The sequence below is a fragment of the Anser anser genome, assembly GCF_964211835.1.
Source record: "Anser anser genome assembly, chromosome: 1".
Taxonomy (NCBI): domain Eukaryota; kingdom Metazoa; phylum Chordata; class Aves; order Anseriformes; family Anatidae; genus Anser; species Anser anser.
In genome coordinates, this window is record NC_139720.1 from 197,867,206 (window position 1) to 197,883,278 (window position 16,073).

General features: G+C 35.9%; 1 protein-coding gene across 2 annotated transcripts; it reads left to right on the top strand.

Annotated features, from left to right (window-relative positions):
* Positions 1-1,570: 1,570 nt before the first annotated feature.
* Positions 1,571-15,626, top strand: ANGPTL5 (angiopoietin like 5). Of its 2 annotated transcripts, none has more exons than XM_083821192.1 (8): positions 1,571-1,728; positions 3,516-3,663; positions 4,584-4,687; positions 5,940-6,033; positions 6,944-7,044; positions 11,492-11,612; positions 12,668-12,853; positions 13,430-15,625. In XM_083821192.1, exons 1-8 carry the CDS (start codon positions 1,630-1,632, stop codon positions 13,747-13,749), a joined length of 1,173 nt encoding a protein of 390 aa, XP_083677318.1. In that variant the 5' UTR covers positions 1,571-1,629; the 3' UTR covers positions 13,750-15,625. The 2 variants fall into 2 exon arrangements, with proteins under 2 accessions (XP_083677318.1, XP_083677319.1); XM_083821193.1 differs by lacking the exon at positions 1,571-1,728 and adding an exon at positions 4,368-4,463 and having other exon boundaries at positions 3,538-3,663; positions 13,430-15,626.
* The last annotated feature ends 447 nt before the right edge of the window (positions 15,627-16,073 follow it).

The window sequence follows — 16,073 nt, forward strand, 5'->3', positions numbered from 1 at the left end:
CTCTGCTAGTGCCCTTTAGCCTTTGTCCAAGCTTCAGTTTATCTGTGTAGGTAACTGCATGGGAGGAGTTCAGCCAAGGTTCTGATCATTTTAATTATTCCCTTCTGAAATTTGCCTCCTCTTCCCATTTCTGTGTATAGGAAATATTCATTCCCCCTTAATGTCGTTTATGGGTAGCAATGGAAATCTTTTCACCTTCACACAAGGCTGTAGGCTGTACTGTGGATCATAAAAAGCTTTTTTTTTTTTTTTTTTCAGGCAAGCATCAACTGATGCATTTGTAAAATTATAGTAACTCTTATCTTGGAAAACTATAATGTGCTTTGTGGTACTTCAGAACAAATTTAAAGTTTGATTTTGTGAAATACTGAAAAAACTAAGTTGTTAAAGCTTTCACAGGCAGCTGAATGTTCTCCTCTCAGGAAGAGGCCAGTTACAGGTGCTTAGTGCCCTTTAGCTATTAATTTTGAAACAAAACATTGGATTAAAAAATATTAAAATCTGGATTTAACATTGGATTAACCCACCACTTGCAACTGCTTTCAGATCTTGTTATGGTAAAGGCTATTTCCAATGTAATTTCCAGTGTATTCCAACTTCAGACAGGGACAGAGATGAACCACAGCATTGAGACAAATTTAGAACATTGGCTGTACTAGCGTAAGGTGATGTTGAACAGTGTATTCTCAATGTCCTTTAGACAATATATATTCAGTGGTCTGCTAGAAGCTGAGCTTTCATTTGTTCAGCCAGATCACATACAATGCAAATTCTCTAATGTTCATGCATAGCTAAAAATCTCTTGGACCTTCATGAACTTTCAAGACAATTTCCCTTTTTGGTTAAAATATCACATCTAATTTTTTAAGATACCAAAATTGTGTATTTGAGTGTGTGAAAACTGTAAGTGTCTGCTACACAGTTTTAATTAAGTTTCTTTGGACTAAATTTAATTTTCTTCTTTTTCAGGACATTCTCTTGTACTTTGACATTTTTCAGGGGTAAAAATTTCTCTATTTGAATGATTGTCCCACTCTCAATACCACTGTTCCCAAAGATGGTCTACCAGTGAGACTGAACGACTGCTATTTTCTTCCCAGTAATTCTCAATGTAATATAAAATATTAGTTGAAAGTAATATTTTTCACTTTGCTATATAGAATTTGCTTTTGGGACATATTCTAAAATTGTCTCCACAGCCAATTGTAGTGCTCTGCCACCACAACAGTGTAAACATCTTTATTTTAATGATGAAAACCTTTGTAAAAAGACGAAAAATGATGATTTTTTTTTCTATTAGTCCCAGCTACTCAGCACCACATATACCAATGCTCAAAAACAGCATATAAGAAAATCTGTCACAGTTTTACCACAATGACAATGTATGTTTGATGTGTCATCTACAGGTAATAAGTGGTAATTGCTCTCAGGAGACAAATAGTGTAGTATATAAAACCTACTGTGCAACTGAAATACGTTTTATTAAATGCAGGCATTAAAGGAGTGATGTGTTGGCTGCTCTTTGTGCTCTACACATTCCCGAATAGTTAGCTCAGGACTTCATAGTGTACAATCCTTTCCACAGAAACTTGAAACCCGTCAAAACATTTGCATTTCTTCAAGTAAAAGATGAACTGCTTTAGGGTAACTTCATTGATATCTCTTAGTATTTTTTTGGTCAGCTGGGGAGAGACTGTCATAACTAATGTCAAACCTTGTTCATCTAAGGTAAGATTTTCAATTACTTTGCTGAGATAAGATAGTGAATATAACTGAATAGTTTCTCAGAAAAGTGGCCAATGCTTTTTAAAATATAGACTGCTGTATTCAGGATAAGTATGAAAATACAGAAGAATCAGGTATTTTCAGATAGAGAAAATAAGCTGTAGAAATTCAGTATATTAGGAGAAAAATTTTGTCATAATGTCTTTTATCACAGCTCAGTGGTTAGGCCATATTTTTAATCTCATCTATATCACTGTAAAGGCAGAGTAACTCTTGGTCTTGGCAGCATCACAGTTTTCACTTGAATTGCTGAGGTTAGATTTAATTGCCTCTTTCATGTTGGCTTTTTTAAAAACACAATTATTAATTAAAATATTTTCTGAACGGTATTTAACTGAACAGCTGGTGAGTAGCTGTGGTAAAGCCCTGGAACAAAACTTGGTTTCAAGTGAACTATTTGTAAGTTTCAATTGATCTATTTATAACCGTTATAGAATTTTTCTTCCTTTATTCTGTGCTTATTTCTATATTAAAGAAACATATTCTTTTAGATCTCTAGCATTTATTTATCTTTAAACACAAAAAGCAATTAAAATAATTCAGAAACTTTTTTTTGGTAAAATATCTTTGTTTATAATTTAATTCCTTTACTTATTTATTAATATTTATTGATAATTAATTTATTTAGTTTCACTTTTAAAAAACAAAAATAGGAAAAAAAACCTGTTCAGAGTGGGGTCAGTGTAGTGCCAAAACCAAAAGGAGAAACCTGAAGCAGGAAAGGAGAACAAGTATGCTGAAGATACAGTCAAGTCTGAATAAATTTTCTTTTTCATTAAAATCTTTGCATTTCTACGGGCCCTATTTACAGCTGAAAATGCAGTATAGGAGCATGCCACTGTGCCTTGCTGAGATTATGGAATTAAGAAACAAAGACAAACGAGAATATGTTTCTTAGCCTTTTTACAATGACATATATTTCAGAGATTACTTTTAGCTTTTCTTTAAGTGATGAATCAGAGACGTTCACTTATATTATGTTACCTGGCACCGTGGAAGAAAAAATATTATGTATGAAAATACTACTTTAAAATGACATAAATAAATGCAGTAGTTTGAAACTACTTTTGCCAATGCTTTGATTGTTACCATTTCAGATATTTTATCCCTGTGAATACAGTCCCCTTACTCTCTCCTCTGAAAGAGCATTTAAAATATTTTAAATGTTGGGTTTGTCTACAAATCTGTTTGGGACTACTTGTGTGCATAGATTAACAATTTGTGGAAGTATTTCCATGATCAGAGTCTAAGTCATTAATTTAGGGTCATTGCAGAGTGAAAGTGTTTTGGTAATAAGTGGTAAATCCAAAAGCCCTCTCCTGTCCAGTGAAATTAACTTTGTTAGCATTTGAGATGTCTGTTGGGTGTGGTGGTTCCTGAAATGTAGTCTTCTTAAACGCAAGCATTTTTGAGTTGTGGCCTCCAGTTCGCAGTGCTCACAGGTAGAGATACCACAGCAGAAATGTTGGCGGTATTTTAAAAAGTGATAGAGGTTATTCTTTACCTCTGACACTCTCGCGGGGTATGGCTAAGCAGAAGATACTTCATAGGCCTAGGTCTCAGCTCTGTCAAGTATTGCTTGATAAAACTTTAAAAAAAAAGAAAAAAGAAAAAAAAAGACAGGTTGTAAAGGAAGATCCATGGAGTAATCTGCTTCATTTTGGCAGACTGAGCTATTTAACATACATTTATGATCAATTTGTTTCCCCCTCCATTGTTTGGTACAACAGGGCACAAGGAATGTTGGAGCTGTGGACGAACCACTCAAGGCAGAAGAGAAAAATAAATCTGCAGATATTTCAAAACAAAAAGAACAATGCCTTGTACCATGTGATGTTCAAGCTAAAATTTTACGAGGGGAAAAACAGTACATGTGCAGTATGTATTCATAAAGAATACTCTCCACAACAAGCTATGCAATGCCATGCTATGCAATCCTCTGCTATGCTATGTTTTGCTGCGCTAATTTATTTTTTAATCTTCTTGAGCACATGTGAACGGCTTTGACCCATCAGCCCAGGCTGAATATTGTTCAGAAGATTTGGGGTGTTGTGTGCAGCTGGGATGACAAAGTTTATCATGCTAGTTTGTCTTTATAATTATTGGTGGGAACAGGCAAATCCAGGCAACAACTCATTCCATGTAAGTCTGTGTTGTCCTCTGAACATCTGTAGTTTTTCCTTAGAGAGGAAGACTAGGGTGCCTATCCCTCATTTAAACATCAGAGTTAGGTGTCTGAAATTAAGTGAGAAGAAATTGTACTTCAGCTTGCCATCTGTAGATACCTATACAAGACATATTCTCTATTCATCACCTTGACAAACTACATATCAACTGGTGCTATCCAGCCTCAGAAAATTTTGTCAAAATTCTTGTCTTTCTCATATGATTTTTAAAATTTTTATTATTAATTACCTGACAAGTTCGTTTTTTGTATTTTTAGCATCAGGGAGATAAACAGGAGCATGAGTAAATAGAATAGTGAATGAACAAAATGTAGAATTGTAGGAAACCTTACATATCTATCCTTTATCAGTTGCATTTATATTTGTGTTGTATCCACTAACTGGTTATTTGAGTAGCTGAAGATGAAATTCTTCAAATCTTATGAAGAGTCGTCTTTTCTTAAGATGTCTGCACTGCAATGAGCGAGACTGAGATACTTAGCATCTTTTTAGGTAACCTAAGGGTAAACACCTTCGATATTCATTTAGATATCTTAAATAAGCATGTCATTATTTGGTCAAGAATATTTCTAATTTGTGCTAATGAAGTGGGTGAACATATTTCTTTCAAAGGAAATTTACAGAACTCTCTTGTTGAATACGCAAGAAGCACAAAAAAGCTGGTGAGAAACATGATGGATGATCAACAGTCTTCCTTGGATTACCTTTCTAATCAGGTACTTTTTTCTTTATCGTAAGGCTTTTTATTATTATTTAGCACTACACTTATTGTCTAATGGAGGATTTTTTTTTTTTATTATTATTTTATCATTAGAACAGTAGAATTAGAATCTCTATCACCATCACTTGTACTTTGGGTAAGGTGTGAGTTCCATTTCTATAAGGAGTAATTAGCACTCCTTATATTGGTTATATATTGATTATATATTGATTATATATTGGTTATATATGTGGTTATATATATGGTTATATATATATAACCATATATATATATATATGGTTACCTGCTACATAACCTAGTGGCATTAGGGGAAGTGACAGCCCATTCCTGCATATTGCTTGCTTTATGCAGTCTCAGTGTGTTGTGGTTTAACCCGGCTGGCAGCTAAACACCACACAGCCGTTCGCTCACCCTCCCCCCTCCCTCTCTGGGATGGGGGAGAGAAACGGGAAAGTGAAGCCTGTGAGTTGAGATAAAGACAGTTTATTAAGACAGGAAAATAATAATAACAATAATAATAATAATAGTGATAATGGTAATAGTATTAACAATAATAATGTGTAAGAAAACAAGTGATGCACAATGCAATTGCTCACCACCCGCTGACCGATGCCCAGCCTATTCCCGAGCAGCCGGCCCCCCACCCTGGCCAGCCACCCCTATATATTGTTTAGTATGACATCAGATGATATGGAATACCCCTTTGGCCAGTTTGGGTCAGCTGTCCTGGGTCTGTCCCCTCCCAGCTCCTGCTGCACCCCCAGCCTGCTCGCTGGCAGGACAGAGCGAGAAGCCGAAAAGTCCTTCGCCTGGTGTAAACACTGCTCTGCAACAATTAAAACATCAGCATGTTATCAGCGCTCTTCTCATCCTAATCCAAAACATAGCACCCTACCAGCTACTATGAGCTACTTAACTCTGTCCTAACTGGAACCAGGACACAGTGTATTTGCATGCATGACATTATATCATCATTAACCCTGGTAGTAGTTTACAAACACTGTGCACTCAATACAGGTTAAAAGGCTTAATCTAACTGAAGGACTTTTCTTGAATTAACCAGAGTTGTGCCTAAAAATGATTTTGGATGCAATAAGTGAAAAGTTGGATCAATTCACATAATGAAGTTACAAATCACTAACACATCAGAACTTCAGATTTTATTTACTAGGGACCAAAAAGAACATCCTATGAATGCAAAATTCCTCACTGCACCATATTTAAAGATATTTTATTTAAACTTGCAGGTGAATGAACTCATGAACAGAGTTCTTCTTCTGAATGCAGAAGTTTTAAGAAAGCATTTGGATCCACTTCCTTACAAAGCAGTTCAATCTCATGGCAAGTATTTTTCACATTTAGTCTTGACCTCCTCCTTTTTTATCTTTAAGAGTATCTTAACAAAGAACAAGTTAAAGCAAAAACAAGCAATTATAACATGTACAGTATTTATTCTGTGTTAGTATGCACACACAAAATCTGGAAAATTTGTGAACTATGTAAGAATCTATGTAAGGACAGGTTTAAATAATTTGCAAGCTGATAATTGTGGGCATTCTGTTTAGCACCTTGTTGATTTTTATGCAAAATACCAAGCATGATCATTAGTTCATCAGTTCAGGTCTGATGTTGCTAAACGGTACTTTCTTTTGTAATGAAATAAAGTGTGCTCAGCATTTGCAATACCCTTTTTTCAAATGTAATGGAAGTCACTTGTACACTGTTCGTCTTTATAGTGTCTATTCCAACTACAGGAAATGTTACCTCTAAGCACTCCTCCTAACCTTAGGAACTGCTTTCTTGAGTCTAACACAGACCTGACTTAACACTTAGAAGCAAAGAACATTTTATATAAACATTATGATGTGAAAGCTTTTGTAAATATAGATACAAATATTTCCAGGAAGAAGACATCCTTCCCTGGATAATTTGTGTTTTTACTCTGTACAAGTGTTGCCCAAATACAATCTGTAAAATAAGACCCAGATATAAAATCTTTACTTTCTGTATCAGATCAGTTGAGATGAGATAGAACTTTCTCAATAGAATGCAATTTGTTCTTTCCAAGCTTAATGGAGCTCAGAGAAATTTCATTTATAAGGTAAATTCATGACAAAACATGATTTAATTTTTCATGGCAATATTTGAGATCATTCATAAGTTCCCAACAAAATTAATATTTTTGTGCTGAAGCTGTATTTTTTTTTAACATGTTGTGCTAACAAGCTTCATCAAATACTTTGTTCTCTAGGGTTGGATTGCACTGATATTAAAGATACCATCGGTTCAGTTTCAAAAACTCCAACTGGTCTGTACATTATTCATCCGGAAGGATCAAATTATCCTTTTGAGGTAATAGATTTCTCTCTCACGTTAGGCACAATTTACTTAAGAATATGCACTTAGAATATATTTAATAGATTTAAAGTGTTTTCCTTGACAGTATCCCAACATATGAATAAGAAGTGTATTAAAACATCCAAATGTGCCTGCCTTTACTATAATTTGGAAAATTTTCTCAGTTTCTACAAAGAAATTTAATCTCTCATAATATCCCATCATCAGTTTTCAAATACAGTGAAAAATATACAGAAGAGGAAAACTGAAGAAAAATTCAAGCCTCCCTTTTGGACATTGAAAAATGCTGTTCTCTTCTATGCTAGAGATGGAAAGTAAAGAGCCAAAAGTCTGATCCATTTGGACCTAAAATTGGACTTTTTGCTTTGCTGGACAACTATATAGTGTTGCCTTCTCTTGAGAGGTGATGCTGATATCTATAGCTTGAACTGTGATATTGTCTGGGCATCTAAATATAGGTGTAGATGTACATCAGCTTGAGAAATAGGTGCTTAAGCCTTTGTCTGAGCACCAGTATCACTCAGACTCAAGGTAGAGAGCATCTAAACTTAATAGTCTTCATATCCAGTCATTGTAGGACATAAATTCTTAAGATGAAGAAGAAAGGATGAAGTGCAGCATGAAGTCATGTTTCCTATGACCAGATGCATGCAACCATAAGGAATACTTTTTTTTTTTTTTTTTTGTCAGTTTATTTCTATTTTGGGTTGTTCTACTTAGGAATTTCTTATGCATAGTGGGAAGGCAGATACAGCACTTACAAACTTTCAATTTTGCCGTACATGCTGGGGTCATTACTTTTCAGAGAAAAAAAAAAGTGGAATTTTAGCCAGCTAATAAATAGCAAAATTTAATATCTAACTTTAAAGTCTTCCTTTCTATATAACAAAGGAAGGATGAATCCCTTTATCTCTAGCCAGTTGGAAATCTACAAAATGCAATGAAAAAGAGCTCAGCATTGTTATGAAAAAGCTTCAGAAGTATCCTGGGATCTCAAAAGACATAATGGATTTGGTTCTGTAGACCCCTGATAGAAAAGTCTGTTGCTCTCCCTATACAATGTAGTGAGCTCAAGGAGAATATCTGTAGCTCATCAGCAAGTTCATTCCACGTAAAATAACGGCAAAGACAGGTAGAAGTGTTTGCAGAATAATCATGTTTATAAGTATGCAGAAAATGCTGTCTGCCTCACCTCTGCTGAACCATAGCAAAAAATGCATTTGCTTTCTTCTGGATTGAGGGGTATCCTGTTGATGAAATATTTATGCCTCACCTAGATTACTTTTACTGAGAGATGGTATGACTTTTCTCTCTATGTGAGAAAAGTGATTGCTTGGTCTGGTCATAGCTTTTGGCAAATTCATGTGGAATGGTAAAGCTTCTTTCACTTCAAAAGTATATTTAACATTTTTCCACATTTGAAGTTACTGCCAGTGTCTAAAGAACAGAGAATCAGTTATATGGGTGGAAAGGTTCCTTAAGGAGAACAAGAAACAAACGGGAAAATCATAATAATTTGATTAAAACCACAAGGTAACAATAAATAATGAGAAGAAATCTCTGCACTCATGAAACGAGTGTCTCATTTCTTGTCTGGTAGATGTTACACAGAAATGAAAAAATAGTGCCAAAAAGTTCTCAGAGAAAAATATCTGAAGGATGTGTGTTCCCTACAGAATGTTATTTTAAGGAAAACTGTTTAATGCATTTTTTGCATGTGTTGAAACATAAAAAGAGTACAAAAGAAATGCTGGATGAACAAAAAAAATCAAGACATTAAAATATAAACAATAAATTGTAATGCACTTAAGAGGCTGATAGCCATGTATTTTGGAAGATTTGAAGACTAGCAAAATAAGAATAATACAAACAGGTAGAAAACCATATTAAGAAAATAAAAAACAGAAGACAAAGCCAGTATGAAACAATTTGTTTAAATGAGGACCTTTTCAGCAATAGAAAATTAGCTGCCCCTTAAATGTATCTGAAAAAAACAATTTCTCTAGAATAATTTGCATATATAGATAAATTAAGAAAATTATTTTAAAAATTTCTCGTGATCTCATGACTTCATGTTTGAAATGGCACGTTTTCAAAAGTGAGCATAGATTTTAGGTGTTTAACTTGAGCTAATTTAAAACTGAATTCAGGGAGCCCTAAGAATACGCAGTTTTGGTGTGAGCTGCAGGTTCCTTGTCATCTCAGAAAATTAGTCTCAAATGGCCTTTTGTCTGAGCATCCAAACACAAGGCAATTAAAAACAGTTTCTCCTCTGGAAAACTGAATCATTCTCACTTTCTGATTCCTTTCTTGATGAGTAAATTTAAATCAAAGATAATTCCAGGGTGGGTCAGCAAAACTGCACAGTTGTTTGTAATATATTTCTTATGCACACTAAAGGTGGAAAGGGAAAATATTCAGTAGAAGCAACTTCTTGCTCATTTAGTTTAAATTGTACCTGGCACAATCATGCCCTGGATACCTTGCATGATATGGGACGTAAAACAAGCTGTAAAGTGGATTAACTATTACAAGGCTTTAAGAAAGAAAGCTGTCACATCATTTCCAGCATATAAGGGATTAAGAAATACACCAATGACCATTTTTTGTGTACCTATTTCATATTCTTGCTTAGCTGCAGTATGTTTACGTGCCATATCTAAGTAATCAGCTGATGATCTTTCATGTAGACCCAAATCTGCTCCTTCTGAGAATTATCACCACTCCCACTGATTTATATTGGACCGGGGTTTGACGTTGTGACTAACTGGGCTCCTCTTCTGTTTCTGATTGATAGTAACAGGAGTAGCCAAGCATGCAATCGTCTTCTTGAGACAATGGATGAGTCAATAGGATTATTTTTAATGCATTTTAGGTATCTGTATCTAAACACTCATTTTGGAATCATACATATTTCTTTTTATTCGAGTTCCACCTCCCTTGGGTGACTGAAATAAACACATGATTCTCCAGGGAGTAAAGCCAATGATTTTCCAGTTGTACTTTCATGCACATGACCTTTACTATGATTCATTCAGTATTTGGGTTATAAGAATTGCTCAAAGCATCTAGTGGCATTGACTTACTTGAGGATCCAAGACTGCCCAAGCTGCATTAATTAGATCACATTGCAGCTTTGTTGCCTGCCTGTCTTTCATAGATGTTAAGTCACAGAAGGTCTGAGTATGATGTTGATGTGCTCCTGCCAAGGGAAAAGTCTTTGGTTTCATGCCAAGTATCTGAGTGGTACACACCATGGGGGTGCAACATGTAAAACTCAGACTGCTCCTTAGGTGGTTGCACTGTCTAAACGTGCAATATGCACCCCTCTATATTAGGATGTCAAGAATGTTTAATTCCTGTTAGACCTGATGAAGCACTGGCACTGGGAACATACTTGAAAAATACCCAAAGTGATTGGGATGCATTGCACTTAATTTGGGCACTTAACTGAAATCCCTGAGTGCAGCCAAGAGTCTAAAGGGCCCTTTCTGTAGACTGTGGGAAGTATCTGCCACCTGCAGAAGGTGATTTAGATCTTGGTTTCCCAGAGCCACATTCTGAATGCCCACTTCTCTCTAGAAGGGGGATTAGAGGGGAGACAAGCACAATTAGGTGCCCTATTTAGGGAACTCAATTATGTGTCTAAAGTTAAATGGGCTGAGGAGAAAATGTGCCATGTAACGTGATACTCCATAGTAGAGCAGAGAGCAGCTGGACCATTGCCATTTGACATACCATTGGGCACAAATTTTAGCGATGTCTCATAAAGCAAGAAATTTGAGAGTTGATTCGGTATATTCAGTGGGACTGCTCAGTTGCAGGCTGTTAAATGTTCACATTGAGACTTTCCTGGATTGGGGCCCCTTTTTATGTAGTTTTCCACTGTTCCAGCATAAATGATTATATACTGGCTTATCACTATCACTTTTTCCATTCCCTCACCTTTTAAGGGCTCTGCATCTCCCAGGGATCACAAAGACAGTCTTTCTTGGGAGGAAAGTATGATGGTAGGGGAGAACACAAAAGAAGTAGTGTCAATTTTGCTTTTTTGAAATAAAGGTATATTCATTATTATTGCCTCTATCTGTAATTTTTTGCAAGAGTAATACATGATGTTACTTGTTGCTTCCACTTCACGCTGCTATTAATATACATTAGTGTTTATCAAAGTGCATTTTTTACATCTGATGTGAGCAGACATTTGCACACAATAGTTTGCACTGGTTGAGGAAGTCTCCAAATGCAGCAGACTAACAAGAACATAAAGGAAAATACTGCAGGTTAATTACTTAATTTTGTTCAAGATTTTTTGTTAAAATATTTGAAAGGTACATTGTTTAGCAAGAATCAGAATAGTCTACCTTTATTGTGTTTAAAATGTTATTTTATTCTTCATAGCTTCTTCAAGAATACTTAATAATATCTATGTCTATGTTAGGTTTTGTGTGACATGGATTTTCAAGGAGGTGGATGGACTGTAGTTCAGAAAAGAACTGATGGAATCATTACATTTCAGAGAACATGGTCTGAATATCTGGATGGATTTGGTGTCCTATCTGGTATTAATTTTAGATACTCTTAAGTGCTTTGGACCCAGTGTTTTTGCTGTCTTTATGTAAGCTACGTTTCCACTAACTTGTGTATTTTTTTTAGGAGTATGGAGAATAAAGTTCTTGTTTCTTAAGAAGTATTCTAGTTATACTTCTAGTTATACTTAGAGTTTTTGTTTGTTTGTTTGTTTGTTTTATTTTTCCCCTCCGTCAAATCTATTCTCTAATCTTCTCAATAATGACATCACCCTACAGGAATCTTGAGCCATTGTATTCTGCTCACAAGAAGTGTTTAATATGTTGCAATATTGTCATCCTGAAATATGTATAAGTTGTATTTTCCCCATCTTTTTTCAGATTTAAAAAAGCCTTATGTGGTTTTAATAATGCTTGCAAAATATTTTCCTGAAGGAAAGAAAAATCAGCAATATTATACCATTAGGAATGGTTAGAAAGAGAATGGAAATATTTCAGTAGCTAATACCAACACTGCTGTGGTATTAATTTGTTTAGTGCCATCTCTCATCCAGCTAGCCTAAAAACAGCTGCTTTTTCAGGAGTTTATCTGGGATTGCAATGAAACACACATATTTTCAACTATACAAAGAAGTTCAGGTCACATGGAGCAACCTTTCATGGAAAAAAGCGTGATTTACAGGCGCAGCGAATCTCGAGAATAGGGTTTGAGCTTTGTTGCATTTCATACCATACTGTCATTTTTTTCTCAGTATTGTCTCTAGGAGCACTACTGAATTCTATTTAGTTAAGAGGACCTTTAGCACTTCTAGTTTTTGTACTCTTCTGAAGTAGGTTGGAGATGAATATTTGAAAGTCATCATGTGTACAAAGTTCTAATATTGTTGCAGAGAAAAAAGATGATGCACACGTGAATTTTTTCATGGATTTTTCCACTGAAGTGAGGAGACCACTCTACTTTCTTTACTCTTTTAAAGGAATATATGCCTATCAGACATTTGATTCAGGAACAAAAATAAGAAAACTAGCAGACGCTACACTTTTTGTTTCTAGAAATTTATAGACTATACATTATATTTCTGTTTCAGGGGAATTTTGGCTTGGATTGAGGAAGATTTTTCATATAGTAAACCAAAAAGCAACTAGTTTCAGTCTTTATGTGGACTTGGAATCAGAAAATGACAAGCATGCTTATGCAGCGTATGATGGATTTTGGATAGAGGATGAAGCATGTTCTTTTAAAATCCATTTGGGGCATTATTCAGGAAATGCTGGTAAGAACTTCCTTCTTTAATTAATTTAAAGATTTTTCTAATTTTGTTTTGCCTCATGTTTACTAATATGCAAGAATATTCACTTATTATCAAAGTATTAGTTATTCTCTGAAAGCGTTGGTGCCTTATTCTACCTGTATCTGTACGAAACATTATTTTTTAGTAAGACAATAGAACCAGTAATCACTGATGTCTGTGTTTAAACAATTCAGTTTCATCTCATGACTCACTCTGGAACTTTGGGCACATTCCTGGAAAATCTTCAGTTAACAGCTCTTCTCGTTTCTTTTTTTTTTTTTTTTCCCACTGTCTTTGAGGACAGAAGCCTTTACCTTCAGACTTAGTGTGTATCACTAAGAGCAACAGGAAGGTAAAGATATTCCATCACTTCTTCCGTACTTCTGAGTATTTTATACTTTTCCTTTCCTGTGTCTTCAACACATTATAGACTCATTAGTGCTGTCTTGAACTGCTTTTGAGGAAATCTGTTTTTCTGGTAATTTTAGAGGAAAAGTTTGTAGTGTTTCTTCATAAATAACTCCTTTATCATCATTCTATTTTATCTCTTGCACTTAGGTGATGCCTTTAGAGGATACAGAAAAGAAGATAATCAGAATTCAATGCCTTTCAGCACATTTGATGTTGATAATGATGGATGTAGGCCAGTGTGCACTATTAAACAACAGCCTGTAAAGAGCTGCAGTAACTTCAGTGACAGCACTGGATGGTGGTTCAACCAGTGTGGCCTTGCAAATCTTAACGGTGTTCATCGTTACACAGGTAGATTTCTTGCAACTGGGATTCACTGGGATACATGGACAGTGAACAACAAACCTGTCAAAATTAAATCAGTTTCAATGAAAATTCGGAGAACCTTTAATCCATATTTCAATTAACCTATGAAAATAGAAATGCCTTTCTTCTTGCAGTTATGTGGGAAAAAGTATCACTGCAACATTAACACTTTTCATTTTCAGTAAAACAGTTCAATCTTAAAACATTATTAGATATTTACATAATACAGTTACTCATTTTTATTAGGAAATGTCAGCATTTGTAGTGTTCCCACTTGAGTAAGTAGGCCCTAAGAAAAGGATTTTCAGAAATAAATGATGAAGCTTAGTGTTTGTCAGCTTTTGTTTATCTGCTTCTTATGCAATTTCAGTCAGTGGAAAAATTATAATAAGGAGAATAATTCTGACTTTTGAATGTGTTTCTTCTATGCTCTCTGCATATCTGAATTGCCAAGAAAATGCAGGAAGTTTTCTTTAAAGCATCATATACCCGTCATTCCAGTAATCATATTTTGGAAAAATACCTTTTTTTTTTTTTTTTTTTTCAATTTAGGTTGATTTTCCATAACCAGCTCTTCTTTCTATATTCCTTATCAAGCAAGATTACACTGGCTCATGTCATAGTGTATGTAAGGTTTCTTACTTGTATACCTTGTAATACCTTCCCTGTATAAAAATCAGGCCTTGAGAGTATTGTGTGAATCCTGAGCATTGTATACTGTCAGGATCTGATTTTTATACAAGTAAGGTAGATCCTGATGTGCAAGAACTACAGTCCATTTTGTACTTAAGTTTCACAGTCAATGTATTTCATATTCAGGTTTTTACTCTTCCGTTAAGATTTGTCTCTTTCACAATTCACTGAAAACGGACACTTGTTTTCAAAGAAAATGTCTAATATTTCATATAACCTTTGGAGTTTTAATATTTGGATATATGGGCACAATATTGTCTTTTTCATTCTTACTGGCATTTACTTTGTGAATGTTAATGTAATAATGAACAAAAGATTGGAGTAGTGTAAATACATTTTAAATTAAGCAGTGTGAAGTGTTTGAATTCCTATCAATAAAAATGGGATAATATCAATAAAAATATGAATATTGTCAGTACAGCAGTGTTTCAGGAACTCAGTACCTATTCTGTAGAAACTGAGCACAGTGTTTTTCATCTCTGCTTCAGTTTTAGCAGGTTAGCTCTGTAGCAACACATGGAATTAAATCAGTTAAAAACTATAATCTTCATTTTTACTGTCTCATACTATGTATAAGCATTAGGATAGTGAGTGCAAATCATCTTCAGTTCAGGATCACAGAATCTCTCTTTCCAGTAGCTCCATGTCCCCCTTGTACTGGGGAGGCTAGCACTGGGCACAGGACTCCAGGCCTCACCAGTGCTGCGTTGAGGGGAAGGATCACCTCCCTGGACCTGCTGGTGATACTTCTGCCTAATGCAGCCCAGGATAGTGTCAGGGTTCTTTGCTGCACAGGCACATTGCTGGCTCATGTTCAACTTGGTGCCCACCAGGACCCCCAGGTCTGTTTCTGCTTTTCTGGTTTCCACCTAGGTGCACCCCAGCATGTCCTGGTGCCTGGGGTTGTTACTTCCCAGGTGCAGGACTCTGCACTTCTCCTTGTTGAGATCCAAGAGGTTCCTGTCAGCCCACTTCTCCAGCCTGTTAAGATCACTCTGGATGGCAGCGTGGGCCTCTGGTGTATCCACCACTCCCCCAAGTTTTGTGTCATCTGCAGACTTGCTGTAGGTACACTTTGCTCCATTATCCAGATCATTAGTGAAGATGCTAAACAGGACCGGACACAGTATTGACCCTTGGAGAACACTGCTAGTAACTGGCCTTCAACCAGACTTTGTGTCACCCTCTGGCCTCTGCCATTCAGCCAGTTTTCTATCCACTTCACTCTCTGCCCATCCAGCTTGTTTATGACAATTGTATGGGAGACAGTGTCAAAAGCCTTAGTGAAGTCTGAGTAAACTACATCCACTGCTCTATCCCCAGCTACCAGGCTGGTCGTTCATTTCCTTATAGAAGCTTGTCAGGGTGGTTAGGCACAGCGTCCCCTTGGTGAATCCATGCTGACTACACCTGATGATTTTCTTCTCTCTCATGCACCTGGAAGTGTTTTCCATGATTAGCTGCTCCACCACCTTCCCAGAGATCAAGGTGAAGCTGACCAGCCAGTTCCCCAGGTCCTCCTTGACCTTCTTGAAGATTAGAGTGACATTTGCTTTCCTCCAGTCTTTGGGCATTTCTCCCTGTCACCATGATTAAAGATGAGATTAAAGTGGCCTCATAATCACATCTGCCAGCTCCCTCAGCCCTTGTAGGTGCATCTCATCAGGGCCCACAGACTTATGAATATACAGTTTCCTCAAGTGTTCCCACTTGAGGAAACTTGTCCGCCAAG